This window comes from Hippopotamus amphibius, chromosome 4 (assembly GCF_030028045.1).
Source record: "Hippopotamus amphibius kiboko isolate mHipAmp2 chromosome 4, mHipAmp2.hap2, whole genome shotgun sequence".
Lineage (NCBI taxonomy): Eukaryota > Metazoa > Chordata > Mammalia > Artiodactyla > Hippopotamidae > Hippopotamus > Hippopotamus amphibius.
In genome coordinates, this window is record NC_080189.1 from 159,828,958 (window position 1) to 159,844,171 (window position 15,214).

General features: G+C 44.0%; 1 protein-coding gene across 2 annotated transcripts in view; it reads left to right on the forward strand.

Annotated features, from left to right (window-relative positions):
* Positions 1-8,367, forward strand: part of LIN52 (lin-52 DREAM MuvB core complex component) — a 106,158-nt gene extending 97,791 nt beyond the window's left edge. Inside the window, exons 6-7 of one of the 2 annotated variants that reach the window (XR_009053349.1) lie at positions 5,813-5,884; positions 6,328-8,367. Coding sequence is in view for 1 of the 2 variants with exons in the window: in XM_057733450.1 (XP_057589433.1) it covers positions 6,328-6,383 (56 nt within the window). In the remaining variant the exon portion in view is untranslated. The remainder of the gene's footprint in view (positions 1-5,812; positions 5,885-6,327) is intronic. The other variant, XM_057733450.1, reaches the window with a different exon arrangement.
* The last annotated feature ends 6,847 nt before the right edge of the window (positions 8,368-15,214 follow it).

Genomic DNA, 15,214 nt, shown 5'->3' on the forward strand with positions numbered 1-15,214 from the left:
TTGGTTTGATTTTAACCAAACTAACTAGGGCTTTATGTGCTCCTTTTTGCTAGAAGAAGCTGCTGGTATAGTTAAGGAAGGTCGCTGCCTCTAACTACTACCCAGGTTTGAACCTCCAGAGAGTACATGTTACACACATGCAAGTCAGGCATGTTTCCCTTTGTTTTGCATTTGAGATCTTTTAAAAAATAAATAGTTCATCCTCTTTTTGCCACTCCTGGTGCTGCTTACACATTCATTTAGTACTGACCTGGTACCTCTTTGGTGAAGTGGCAGCTGAGGAGACCCCATTGTTTCCCATGGCTGACAGAAAACCCAAGGAAGGAGTCAAGACTGAGAACAAGCACCATATTCACTTGAAGGTGGCTGGGCAGCACAGTTCTGTGGCGCACAGATTAAGGTTAAGCATACGCCACTTCATAAACTAATGAAGGCTCACTGCGAATGACAGGGTTTGTCAATGAGCTAGATCAGATTCCAGTTTAATGGGCACCCATTTAATTCATGAAACAGACACACTGTGAGAGCAGAATAACTTACGGGAATATGAAAGACAAGGGCTGAAAGAGCACGCCACTAATGGAGGAAGGGGAGACTGTCACAGAACCAGAATTCTGCCCCATTTGTCATTCGATCAAAACGTAACATTGGTCATTTCGTTTAAAAAGAGAGAGAGAGGATGTGCTCATGTACATCACCAGTTACTTCAAGTACAGTAAAGGCGTGAGGAAGGGGTACATGGAAGAACAGAGAAATCTATGCTGCAGTAGCCAAGGTGCAGCCAGTGTGTTCCAGCAGCAGACAGGAGGCGTCTGCTCCGAAGGGAACTTGCTCTTTACTCCAGAACTCAGTTCCCACACACCAAGAAGACATTCGCAGTTAGAAGACTGCAGTTTGGTTCTCCCACATCCTGATTACTACAGTATGGCTTTCTCTATCCTTTCAGGTATCCCTTCCTCATGCCTTTATTGTACTTAAAGTAACTAGTGATGTACCCAAGCATTATTGACTTTTTTTTTTTTTAAAGCTAAACGACTAATGCTAGGTTTTGCTTGACAACAACTGGGACAGAATTCTGCTTCTGTGACAGTCCCCCCTTTCTCCATTAGTGGTGTACTCATTCAGCTCTTGTCTTTCCTATTCCAGGAAGTTATTTTGCTCTAGCTGTTTAACAGAAATCAAAGAAACAGAAATCCTCGTATACCTTGTTCAGTTGGAGAATTTTAATGTTTTTCACTTTATCACTGTAAAACCCAGGACAGTTTTATAACTTTTTTGTACATAGCTGTTACATGTAAGGCATTCCATCTTTAAGCAGGGATAAATTACTCAAAAAGAAATGAATTCTAGATAATTTTCCCATCAAGTATCTTATTGCTTAAATAAACTTGTTTGACATGAAAGAAAGAGTTATACAGTAGCTAGCATTTACAGAATGCCTGTGTGACTTTTGTATTAATCGCACCTTGAGCAATGGAAGAGACTGAAATGCAGAGAGATGACCTGGGTGACTTGCCTGCAGCGGTTCAGGCTCAGTGTAGGAGCTGGGTTTTAAACCCAAGCCTGTCTAGTGCTAAAAGCCGTGCTCTTGGGAATTCCCTGGAGGTCTAATGGTTAGGACTTCCATTTCTGGGAGCCCGGGTTCAATCCCTGGTTGGGGAACTAGGGTCCCGCAAGCTGCACAGCGCAGCCAAAATACACACAAAAAATAAAAGCCCTGCTCTTTTCACAGCGTTATGCTGTCTCCTTTGTTTCCTGGCCACTCATATTAGTCTCCTAAACAGCCTGTTGTTGCTTTTCACCTCACTAATGTTTTTAATCACATTGAGGCACAGGAATATTTAAAGTAGTTTGCATTGGAACTGAAAACCAAATGCTGTGAGTTTCTTCCATTTCATTAAAAGTTACTTAATCTTTACATTGTTCCCTATATTAAAGCCAAGCAGAATTTTATCAGGCAATTGCCTCAAAGTTATAATCTGGAAAATCTTTCTCTAATGAAACCCATATGTCATGGGCGAAAGGTGCAAAGCCCTGGCATAGAGGGCTGGTCTCGTGAGAGATTCTGCACCCAATCTCGTTAACCAGGGTGCCTCTGGTAATCCCTCATCCTCTCACCGGTGAGAAATCAATCTGTACCACTGAATCTTTTTCAACTGGCCACCAGAAAATTTACTGCAGAGAAGGCAGTTTGGGCATAGTCATTGTGGAAAGGGAGCCAGAGGCAAGGCTAAATGTAGGATGGAAGAATTGGAGAATCTTAAGAAGAGATTACATTAAAGCACATACCACCTTCAAAGCAAGCAGGATGGGGTCCTCCCTTCAGCCCTGACCTCTCTAAAGTATGCCCAGGTGTTTACAGCTGCCATGAACCTGACAGCCCTAGAGAAACTATGATGGGGTAATAGAAAATGCACCAACCTGGAGGTTGATTATAGTTTATCCATTTGCTGCCTTTGAATGTGTGCACGTTGTCCCCTGTCTCACACTCTGCAGCAGTTCACATGTTCACCCTTTGGTGACAGGCTTAATGGTGGCTTTCTCAGTTTATGGTCTGTGCCCAGCATAGGAGGGCCTGTAAATCATGACGACATGGAGGTCGTGCAGCTCTTCTGCACAGGATCCACTGTGGTGGCTGATGACCAGTGGGTCCCTGTTAGCGTAGTGATTAGACTGTGGTAGCAGTGTTGCCTTCCCGTTGAATCTTGTAATCCTAGAGGATTAATCCAGAACTAGAAAATAGTTAAGAAATGGTGTTGACTCCACATAAAACTCTCTCTAGCTGTTTTATTGTCCCTAGGATGGTCTTGTAACACATTGTGGGAAAAAAGAACTGGGAGAGAAGGCAGGAACTGGAAGTGCCAAGCTGAAGAGCATGTACTCTTACCCTGGCCATTAGTGCAAGAATTATACCAAGCGGTAGTTGTTGGGAAGAAGAAGGGATGGAACTAGGCAGGAGGACATAGAAATACCTTCCTCTCTTCTGTCAGCAAGCCATAGACTTCTCTAAAGGTTTTTTCCCAAAGAGATTTGAAATCCTTGGTGGGAGTTTTTTAGTAAAATACATTTACATATAAACCCTACTGGAAGGGGTGTGTGTGTGTGTGTGTGTGTGTGTGTGTGTGTGTGTGTGTGTGTGTGGAGGAGGGATACAGAATAGTAGCAGAAGGCTGTCTCCCTACTCCTAATGGGATTTTGTAGCAGCATGTGCGAGTTTGTTTCAGAAGTCAAAAATGAACAGATGTTGGTATAAATTACCTCTGTGTCTGATGTCTTGCAAATTAAAAGCGCGGTTGGCATCGCTAAACAATTTCACTAGGTTTGGGGGGGTGCAGTTAGCAGGCGGTGATTACTGTAGCAGGTCGGTAAGAATCTTCACTGCAGTAGAACGGGAGAGCCAAGGATAAAGAGCCAAGGAATAAAATAAGGGGTATATGAATTAATCAGAGATGTTAACATCTCTGATGACAAGTGAACAGGAGGGCATGTGCTCTGGAGCAGCCCCTGACCCACAGCAATTTCTCTGTGCACAAGAAGGGGTTGGTGCTTAGGATGTGATTTATAGGGCACGGCCCTCTTTTAGGGAGCAGCTATGTCACCAATTCGTATATCTCCTATACAGGACCAGCGAGTAGGAAAACTTTCTCCCCTCCCACGTAGAAGATGATGTCTTTTGAATTACTTCTACTTTTACGGTGGTTTGCTGCAGCTCTGTGTACTTAGATTAGGTTGAAGGGGGAGGAATGATTGAGTGGAAAGGGGGTTGTTAAAAAGGATTGGTTAAATTCAAGGAGAGCTTGCCGCTGAGAGACTGGAATATCCATTTATCTTTGCTTTTAAATCCTTGTGGCCCCTCAAATAGACAGGGTCTTGTAAAATTTTAAGTCTTGGAATATTGGTCATTCTCCCATTTGGGGAAAAAAAGAGCAAAGAATTGGGGGACATGAAGGGCAGTAGGCAGAAATAATGAGTAAGATCAGTACAGTGCTTCTGGCCCAGGATTTTTGGAACAGGACTCTATTCTATCCCGCTGACTTTTGTATTACCCAAGTCCCATTTCCAGAGCACCTGCTTCTAGTCATGTTGCAGGATCGTTTGATACTGTGTATAAATTCATTAATAAACACTGGAGAGTAGGCAGAAAACCTATCCAAGGAGGAATAAATGATGAGACCCACTCTGGTCAAAAATGTAAGTCGATTCCTATAGGATCAGGCTGAGGGAAGAGATTCCAAGGAAGGGGATTTTTGAGGTTGCCAGCCTCCCGTATCACCATTCATTCACTTACTCACTCAGGACATACCGCATGCAAGAGAAGCAGCAGACTACCTACCCTCCGCCGAAAGGTGCTGTGTGAATAATACCACTATACCAAGCTTGATCATGGCTGAATACCCAAGAGGGCAGGGCAGGTGGCATTAATATGCTACTCATTTTACAGAAGAAGAAACTGAGGCTCAGAGATCCTATCCAACTCAAGGTGTCACCCAGCTGATAAATACTGGAGTTGAAACGTAAACTGAATTCTGGTCCTGTGTTGTCTGAAAGAGGTCCATGCTGCCTCCCCTGGGCAACACCATACTTGTTTGGATTTCTTCTAGAGTAGTCAGTCCTTGTCCCTGGATCTCTCCATGAATCTGGCACTACTTCCATCAAGGGAAATGGCTTTCCTGCCAAATAAGCAAGGTAAATTTTAAAAGAATCCCACAGTGTAGAGACTGGAGCAACAAGGGTCTGCAACAACGAATCTTATTGTCTGTCTGTGAAAGGGAAGGAAACTAACTTTACTGTGTTCCTACTTGGTTCTAGTTCTTTTGTATATTATCATTCATCCAGCCAGCATTTATTCAGCAGATACTGGGTCCAGTGCTGGTGATTTAAAGAGTAATAAAACACAATCTCTGCCCTCAGTTCTTACTCTTCCAAGGAAGAAGACAAGTATATCGACAAGTAATTGCAAGTCTTATAGGAAGTTTGTATGTTTGGCATAAACCCACTAAGGAAAGAATGGTCAGTTTGATTTGGGCCAGGGTACAGCTGTGGGCACATGAGACAAGGCCCAACACTGGGGCTTCCATTCCTAGTTAATGGAATATCTTTTCCCTTTGTTGGATCTTTGGAATTTGTGAAAGATGGGGGCTGTATAGTCTGCAGTTACCAGAAGCTTTCCTGTAGTTACAAAGTGTATTGTTTTATTTCTTCGTTGTACAAATAAACCAAGAACTATTAAATGTAAATGGTGAGGGGTGGGGAGTGAGAGCCCATTCATGTAGCACCATTTGCTCTGCACTTGGGAAAGGAAGCAGGGCGCCTAGCGGGGAGGTCTTTCTTATCCCTGCAGGTGCCTCCCTAGCCACCTCACATCCTTGGGAGGCCACAGAGCACTACAGCCTGCTGTGTGTCCACTGCATGGTTCCAGAAGACTTCTGGCCTCCAGAGCCAGCCATTGGAAACTTTCAGCACTGTTATATCCATTTAAGAGACATAAAAAGATGATCTTGTGGGGATGAGGATGAAGGGGGTGTTATGCCACATACGAGTCTTGAGGATTTGCTTGACAGAGCTAATGCAGGGGGCTTCTGGAGTAGGTCTTGTAATTGAGAAATGTTTTACTTTCGTTTTCAGAGCCTCATATGTAGGAAAGTAGCCGTATAAACCCTCTTGTAACTACAGCATTCTAAGATTGATGGTGCTGAAAGTCAGAGAAAGACACATAAACCTTGCCTGGCTGTATTAAATATCTAAGGACTGACAATGCCAAGAGAGAGAAGACCAAAGCTCTATAAACCCTACTTTATTACTCCATCCACAGATGAACTGCACTGAGGGAATATAAACCCTGTTATATTACAGTATCCAGGGACCACCACTGCTGAGAGATGGGGTAAATGATTTCTAATTTTGATTTGAGATTATAAATGTCCAGAGACCAACAATCCAGAAAAGACTCTAATCTCCGTTAGATTTTAGCCTCCAAGACCAAACCCCCCTGGGATAGTGAACATGAGTATTAGGTTACATTCTTGAGAGGGAGAGAGAGGTTTTGGGGGCATTCCCTGGTGATTTTTTTTAAGGGTAAATGATAAAGATTTCCTCAGTTGGCCTGTGCTTTATAGTAATTACCATCTTCAGAACAGTTTGTACAGATTTAGTTGTCAGTAGTGGGGTTTTTTTCCCCCTTTTTGAAGGTTAGTAATGATTGAATCTGTTATGGTAGCAACTTTGTATACAATTTAAATTAATCTGCATTCTTAAATTAAGTCTTCCTGTGAACGCTTTTCCAGATTTTAGGTCTTCATTGATCTTTCATTTGCCTTGTGATTCCAGCCAGAGAGATGACACGGGGGAAATTCCTCAACATTCTGGAAAAGCCCAAGAAGTAGCAGCGGCTTGTGGACAGGACGTCCTGGGGACTGGAACCGTGCTTCCCTCCCAGTGCAGCTCTGATGATGCGCACCTCACTGCTTCCTGACCAGAGGCCGGAGGGTGCACCTCCAGGACTGACCCTCTCCCCTGCTTCGGGCACTCTGCGCCTCCGAGGACATTCGGCGGCAAGAGAAGAATCTGCGCTACCCAGTGATCAGTGTAGTTATTCAATCAGCTTGCAGACTGTCCATCTCAGCCTTGGATGTTGGTAACACCAGAGGGTATATCATTCTTGAAGATCAAAGTCCTGCTTTCTCGTTTCTGCAAGTGATTCTGGAGCTCCAGGATCTTACAGTTGATTTGATTCAGTGATAGAAAAGTCAGTTGAGACATGTTGGACAAGTTCTTTTGAATTGTACTTGATCTCTCAGAAAGTATTTATGATGCCAGGAAACCAGAGACCAATTAGATTCTGGACCAGACCATGCAGCTTGACTTGCAAGCTCACCACTGTATACTAGGTTCCAGGAATCCTCAGCTGGAGGAATGCTTTTAAAGTTCTGTACCTCCCACAATAGTCCCATCCCCCAATGCCTTCCATTCCCCACCTCCCAGCCCCCACCATCAGTCTGACTCCTGGGAGGGGGTCCCTGTGTATCAAGTCCCTCCTGGGATTAGCTTGTACAGGGAAAGGCACATGCAAGGTTGCATTGGGTTCTAGACCTCAAGACCAACTTAAAGGTGACAGAAAGGACTTCTGAGTTCTAGTTAATCTGTTACAGATTCAAGCGGAAAAGTCAGTATGGCTTGAAAGATAGGAGAAGGGGATCGATTGTAGGAGTTCCCATTTGATTAAAAACTAGAAACTCTAATTGACCTTAAAGAAATGTGCTGTGGAACGGTGGCACTGTTTTGCACCTGCCTTGTCCTATCTCACAGCACAGATAGATATTTCACCCACATGACAGAAACATACACACACAAGAAAAAGACAATTTCCTGACTTTACAACCCTTATGGAGCTCCTTGCCAGTTATCTGTCTCTATGTTAAAACCTGAAAATCTAGCCCACGGGTAAAACTGATTATACGTATTCTCCTTATTTTGTGTTATAAGCCAGCCCCTGGCTTCTGTTATTTTGAGAAGCACATGGGGTTTCCTAAACTTTATGAAAAGAACTTCCATGTGGCAGTAGTTTGTTGGTGTTTGGACACAAGGAATGTTGTGGTCAAGGTTTTGGTCCTAAGTGTCTGCTAGGACACAGCGCTATTTAATTTAATAACTGGCTCATTAACCATTTTTTGACACTTCTGCCTTATTTCCCATGCTAGAATTAACATTGGATTTTTCTCTCATTTGCGCTAGTTGACTATCCATGTAATTTTACTTGTTCATAAAGTGGGGTGGAATTTAACACAAGACATAAAGGAGAGTAAGAGAAGGAAAACATTCTGCTTGGGTGATACATAGAAGGTTAGGCTATAGAGGCTTTGATTTTAAGTAAAGCTTATCATTGACATTCCTTTATCTTAAAAATGCGGTTAAAGAGTGTGAAAGATGGGAAGGGAGAGAGAAAGGGAGGGCGTGCAAAAAATAGTGCCATAATGTCAAATTCTAACTTTGCTCTGTTTTTGAGAGTTGATGACGTCAGGCACTTGTAAGTGCTTGGGGAAATTGAGAAACATATGGAGAACATTGGCATACCTCCCCCAAACCAACTCCAGTCTGTAAACTGAAGCTATGTAGTTGGTTTTTTGGTCTGCTTTGGCCTCTTCCTTTTACTGTCATCTTATTCACCAGCACTTAATGTAAGTAGATATTTTAGAATTGCGATATTTATTGGTTTTGTATTTGCCGTCCTTAGAGATGTTAATGATGTATTTTTATATTGATAATATAAATTTATGTACGGTGTGTGCATGTGTGTATTTCAGGGTGTTAGAGGATTGTACTTTGTATATGGTGGTTTCTGTGTCGTCATAATAAATATGTCCCTTTTATAGGAGAGTGAGTTTTTCCTCAAAAGGCCAGCTTGCATATTTACAGCATAGACCTCATCAGAAAGCACAACTATAATAGCAGATGACTCACTATCATCCCTCTAATATCACAGTGGGTGGTTTGGGGCTTGATGGTCATCTACTACGTGGTCTCTAGCTGCCAGTCTGTCCTACCAGGCACCCCGCTCATTTACTGCTCAACTCCCTAAAGTAGTACTTAAAAATCTTTAATACCGCCTCCCTTTACTAATAAAGTCTAAATCCGTCATCCTGGCATTTAAAACTCTCTACATGTAATCCTAATCAACCCTGCAGGTTGGTTTCCTTTCTTTCCAATATATGAAGTCTCTGTTCCAGCTAATCCAAACCGTTCTCGATTCCTCACTTACAAGCCTTTGTTCGTGCCATTGAGTTCCTAGGAAGCTTTGCATCCTTTTCTGACACATCAACCTATCCTTCCTATAAACCCCTGATGATCCAGCTGGACATAATCCTTCCCCCTGCATTCCTACAGTGTTTATATGTAGACTATCCTTATGACTCTTATTACTATAATCCACCTTATATTTAAATGATCTGAGTACTTATCTTATTACCGCACTAAATCATCTGCTCCCCGAGATTGTGGCTGTCTCCCACACATCTAGGTCTTCAGTGTCTTCTTTCAACTGGGGGTTCATGACCTATCTGTTTGCATGTTTCCAGTTAAACATGACAGATCAAAAACAAATATTTCTCTGCCACCTGCTAAAACTCTTAGTATGCATTCCTTTACAACTCTGTTCAGGAACTAAAGAGGAAGTACTAATCAGTACTACTGCTGTCACCCACTGCTAGTTTACGTGCTCCAGACCAGAGCATGCCCTTTTAGAAGAAACTTTCCCTTTTAAGGAAAGCAAATTGCTTAGCATCACTGGTTCATCATTGATTCCCAAGAAAACATGTGCGTGGACAGTACATTTCTCTGATCTAGAAAAGCATGGCTGGTTGATTGACTGAAAAGGTACAGCATGGCAAATCTGCTGCTCTAAATCTTTAGAGGTTATTTTTCTCATAAATAATTATTTTTTTTATTAAGAAAAATATGTTCATTCATTTCACAATGAAAGAGTCCATAAATCTATTGAATATTTTATAGTTTAAAATGACATTTAAAAATTAAATTTCTCAAACATGTAAGCCCCTATGTAATTCTTGAGATTGTATTGATCATTTATCTCTGTGTCATTTGTAAATAGGTTAGATTAAATAATTTCAACTTAATTATACTCACAGATTACAAATTAGTAATTATTATTTGGGACTTCCCTGGTGGTCCAGTGAGTAGGACTCTGCACTCCCAATGCAGGGGGCTCAGGTTCGATCCCTGGTCAGGGAACTAGATCCCATGTGCAGGCCACAACTAAGAGTATGCATGCTGCAACTAAGAAATCCACCTGCCATAACTAAGAAGCCTGCATACCACAACTAAGTCCACATGCCGTAACTAAAAGATCTCGCATGCCACAACTAAGACCTGGAGCAGCCTTAATTAATTAATTAATTTTAAAAATTTTTAGAGAAAAAAAATTGGAGAATTCATTTATAAACAAATTACTGTTATTATTTGCCTACAGGTTTGCTTTCCCTTCTCTTTGCCATTCCAAATACTACATGTCTCGCATCTGCTGGCTGTGAGCAGCACTGTTCCTGAGAAGCATAGCACTGGTGCCTGGAGGCACCTTTTCAAATTCTTATTCTACGCTTTTCTCACCAGCAGTCTCATTGCTTGTTGCTGTCTTCAGTCTCTCAGGTTTTAGGCCTCAGCTGATTTGCTTGGCTTTCTTTTCATTGTTGGAGCAGTAGAAGTTCACAGGATATCAATTGCATTGATATCAAAATCCTGTCATTAATTTTTCTTTATCTTTTTGTTACATATTTCTTGTATTTTTTTAAATGGACAACTGCTAACTGCTTCTTGTTTGGGGTCCTCTAGCTGCGGGTTATGGGAGCTCCTCTTTCTTCTGAACTCACCCAAATCAGAGCTGTGGAAACGGAGCTGGTGAAAGTCATTCCATTGCCCCCATGGCTTCTGAAGTGTGTTTGGACTTCCATCGGGGCTTTATAATAAAGCCAAGAAATTTCATTCCCAATAGGGTGCCCTGGTCCCTTCTGTTTCCTCCAGGATTAAGGCTTCACGGGAAGGTAAATGCAGAGCAGGAAGGGAGGAAATGGGCAATGGGCCAGGCGGATGGTCCCAGGGATCAGACAACAGGGCTTCAGACCATCTCTCAACCTCCGCACCAACTCCATCTCCAAGCATTTGGTTATGTTCTTCAGTGTCTGCTGTCTTCATCCTTTGAGACCTGCAGGACTACATGCCCTTGCATGGGCTTCATTTCACCAGAGGACCTTGCACCCCCCCCATCCCCAAAGAGTGGGCAATCAGTGGCCTCTCCCAGTGCATGAAGTTCTGACTGGCCGCTGACTTTCCCTATTTAGGCTTTGGGGCACTTTGGGGATGTGCCCCTGACTCTGCTTCAAGAGGCCACCGGCATTCCCACGCTTTACCCCACACTTTCTTCCCGAGCAGGAGTGGTTGCGGGCTTCAGGTGGCACCAGGTGCAGCGGGAGGCTCCCGAGTGCTGGCAGAGCCTGTTAATTAGCACATGAACACCCCAATGCGCCATCAGCCGGGCCAGGCATTCGGAACCTTCCCCTCCTGTGGGCCCCTTCCTCCTAATGAGAGCTGGAAGAAGGGCCCTCACAAAACACTGCCTCAGAATAATATTCCGCTTTGTCCCCACCAGTAACCAGGACTGACAGGATCACTCTGTCCATTTCTCTTCTAATTAGCACAATTCCAGCATAGCCTGAGCCAGCAAATGGAGAAAAGCGATCAAAAGCGATCGGACAACCGTACCGAATCACAAACACAAAGAGGGCCATTCCCCGTAATTAGGTGAGACAATTCCTCAGTCTTTTCTCGGCTGGAGTTTGCCGCTAAGACTCTTGCTGTTTGGGTCCCAGCAACACAAGTTCCATGTCTCCCTGGGACACTAATAAGCCCCAAATTGTCTTCCGCTTCACACAACTCTAACCAGAAGACAGATGCAAGGGGGAGGGGGCACAGTCAGGGGACAGAGTCTCTAAACAAGCAGCTGTTGCAGTGTTTCCCAAACTCCAAGAAGAAGACACTGGGGCTGAGGGCAGAGAGGGAAGAGGTAGTTGGCTTGAGAGAACCACTTTGGGTGCCACCTGGTCCCTGAGCTGGAGCTAAAGCACTGAGAATTCCTGACCCTCAGGGGATGCCCACTCTGCCTTGTTCATTACCCACCCACCTTCTGCCTTTTGTCCCCATTTGATCTCCTCATCCCTCCTCAGTGGTCCACAGTGGTGGCATCACGGGCAGCTGTAACTATGGTACCATCCCTGGAACTACGTCAAAGCCCTATACAACTGCAGTTATGATCTCAAGGACAGCAAACCCGCAGCGCACGTGAATCCTGCTCTCAAAGAGCTCATGGCCTGGAAGGGGCCCTTACTTCTGGTACCATCACCTCTTTCCCACCGCTTGCCTGCTGTCTCCACTCTCTATCCTGGAAGATTCCTGGGCGTTTTTGTGTGTTTCTCTTTTTTTAGATTCCTGGGTTTTAAAACAGAAAAGTGGCCCATCAGCTGCCGGGGCAGGAAGCCACAACTGGCCCATACTCCATGCGGCTCAGAGGCTGGCCGTTTAATAAACAGAAACAGCTCCCCTAGGATTGCAGCCCATTACAGGGATTACTGGGGGTGATATGGCCATGAGCGTGGTCAGGGACAAAGGAATGCAGGGGAGAGTGGCAGCTGGAATCTCAATTAAACTCAAGCTCTGAGCTGAGTTGGACTCATATGCATTTTCATCTTTATCCTGCCCTCTGCTTTCTGTTTTGATCTATACTTGATGCTTCTGAAAGTGACCTCCAAAACCAGAAAACACTCAATTATTTAGAATCCAAGGAGCCAGAAAACTCAAGTAATCAAAGTTGCTTTGTTGTTTTTGCATCTTCTGTACCCGAGACACAGAGACGGTAATAAGATTTGACTATTTAAATAACTTTTGAGAGATGTCAAAGAATTGATCCAAATTCTTCAGTCTCCTATAGTTTCTTTGGTTATAAACAGAACTTAGAAGAGTATCTGGTGCATAATAGGTGCTTAACAAGGATTTGTTGAAAGAAAGAATGAACTGCCACGATACTCAGTGTTCATAGCCTTGTTGCCGGTCTAAGGTATAGAAGAGCTTGGATTTGAGAGAGAGGAAGGATGGGCTTGTGTAAGTCACTTCTCTCTCAGCCTCAGTTTCCTCAGGACCGCTTCTGTTTTAAAGAAGAAGTCTAGCATCATGGATGAGAACAAGACCCTGATGTCAGTCTCCCTGGGTCCAAATCTTGTTATGTGACTTTGGGTAAATTGCTTAACCTCTCTGTGCCTTAGTTTACCCATTTATGGAATGGGTCCAATGCACCTAACTCCTAGGGTTATTGTGGAGATTAAATTAGTACTTGCAAATGTTTAGAACAAGGCGTGGCATATCTTACCCATATTTAATTTTTTATTATACTCATAGGTGTTAAAAATTGATAATCCTTACAGGGAAAATATGATAACTTTTGATCACCTTGAATAGTCAATTAAGTCGAAAACCTATTTCTCAACTCTTTGGGAGAATGGACAGTTTACTGACTGCTTCTCCTGCCCCCGTCCCTCCGCCCTCTGAGGCAGCCTGTGCCAGTATGGACACACAGCAAATACCACTGTTGACTGTACAGACAATGGCCATTGAAGACCATTTGCTGCTGATAAGCAAGGGAAGGAAAGATATTCTTTGTGACATTGGCAGGTTTCTGAGCTGATGTTGAGCTTGGCATAAGCCTGGAGTCATTGTGCCTCGCTAGTCTTGGTGGTCCTAATATATTCTAAGCACTGCACAGGAATGTCCCTCCCTGTTTTGCTCTGTCCTTCCCACTCCTGTCCCCAACCCTCCACCCTTCTTCCAGATGCTCCCTTTCCAGGGCTCAGCGAAGTCCACTTGGGCCTGGGCTCCCCGGGCAGCCTCCTCTCAGCTTTTTCCTCTCTGAGGCTCCAGCCTGGCCTGACTCCACAGCCCAAGGCCTCAGGGTCAAGCAGGGCTAAAGGTCACATCCCAGGGCCTTCCCGGGTGCAGCTGAGCCGGCCCAAGCCAGCGGCTCCACACAAAGGAGAAGCTGAGAAGAGTCAAGTTGGAAAAGTCAGTGACTTGAGACTGAGTGGAAATGAGAAGCATTGACTGTGGCTGCTGGCAAAGCCCTGCGCAGGCCCAGGAGGGTACACAAGGGTCAGAACCAGAAGTGGTCTCTGAGGAATAGGGTGGCTCGTGGGAAAGCAAGCTCCCGAGAACTTCTTACTTGGCTCCTGATCCCCTCCATCTGTCTCTGCTGCTGTGCCTCCATCATCTGAGTGCTGACTGTCACCAGCCCTGCTCACCCAACCAACTGGCCCAAAGGTCCTTCAAATCTGTAACTATCCAGTATATTACGGTATGTTCACATAGTGAACTATTGTGCAGCCACTTAGTAGCTTTGCAAAGTTACAGGATCATGGGAGAAATGATTTGCCATAAGAATAAGTGAAAATAGCAAGATTATAAAAACAGCAAGATTATTGGACTTCCCTGGTGGTGCCGTGGTTAAGAATCCACCTGCCAGTGCAGGAGACATGGGTTCGATCTCCGGTCCGGAAAGATCCCACATGCCGAGGAGCAGCTAAGCCCGTGTGTCACAACTACTGAGTTCATGTGCCACAACTGCTGAAGCCCGCACACCTACAGCCCATGCTCCACAACAAGAGAAGCCACCGTAATGAGAAGCCCGTGCACCCCAACGAAGAGTAGCCCCTGCTCGCTGCAACTAGAGAAAGCCTGTGTGCAGCAAAGACCCAACACAGCCAATAAATAAATAAATAAATAAATAAATAAACAAAAACAATTGCTAAAAAATAGCAAGATTATTAAAAATTACAAATGCAGCATGATCTCCAGTACGCGGGGAAGGAAATAGACCAAGGTGGTAACAGTGCTTGCTGCCTAGTTGGGGGATTATGGGTAATTTTCCTTTTCCTTTGCATTTTCCTTACAAACTCCTTACAGAAGCATGTGTTGCTTCCATAATATAGGAAGCAAAAACCTCTGGAGCTGGCTATATACGTATACAAGGCTTAAAATGTCCTAACAGCCTAGCCTATTAACATACATGTGCGTGCACACACACACACACACACACACTCAGTTTATTGATGACATTTGTTTATCCGTAATGACATTAGATCTTGTGTTTGAAAATGTCAATCTGTAAACCTCTAAGTTTTTACTGAGCACCTACTAAGCATCCAGCCCTGCCCTAGACTCTCTACTCGCATCACATGTAATGTGCATAAAAACAACTTGTTTCCTAACCATACCCAGTCCCGTGGCCCATCCCTCCTCATTACGCCATAGAGCCTTTGCTCTGGAACAGAAAAATCTTCACTCAGTAGGTGTTTGGTCAGAGTTGCAAAATAACTTTGTCCTCAGTCCATCCCTACACTGAGAAAAATATATCTCACCTAATTTTGCTGTAGACCCTTTAGGATGAATTTCCCCATCTCTGAGGCATGCAAAACACTACTTCAGATATTGTGTTTGTGAGAGTTTCATTCGCTGCTTTCTTCCTGCTCCCTTTCCCCTTCCCAACTGGGAGAGAAGGGAAAAAAGATAACTTAGAGGTGAGAGGAGTAGGCATGAATCAGGACGGAGCCTGGAGTGACACCCACATTTTCATCACAGACAGCCAGACAGAGGTACTGCACCACTG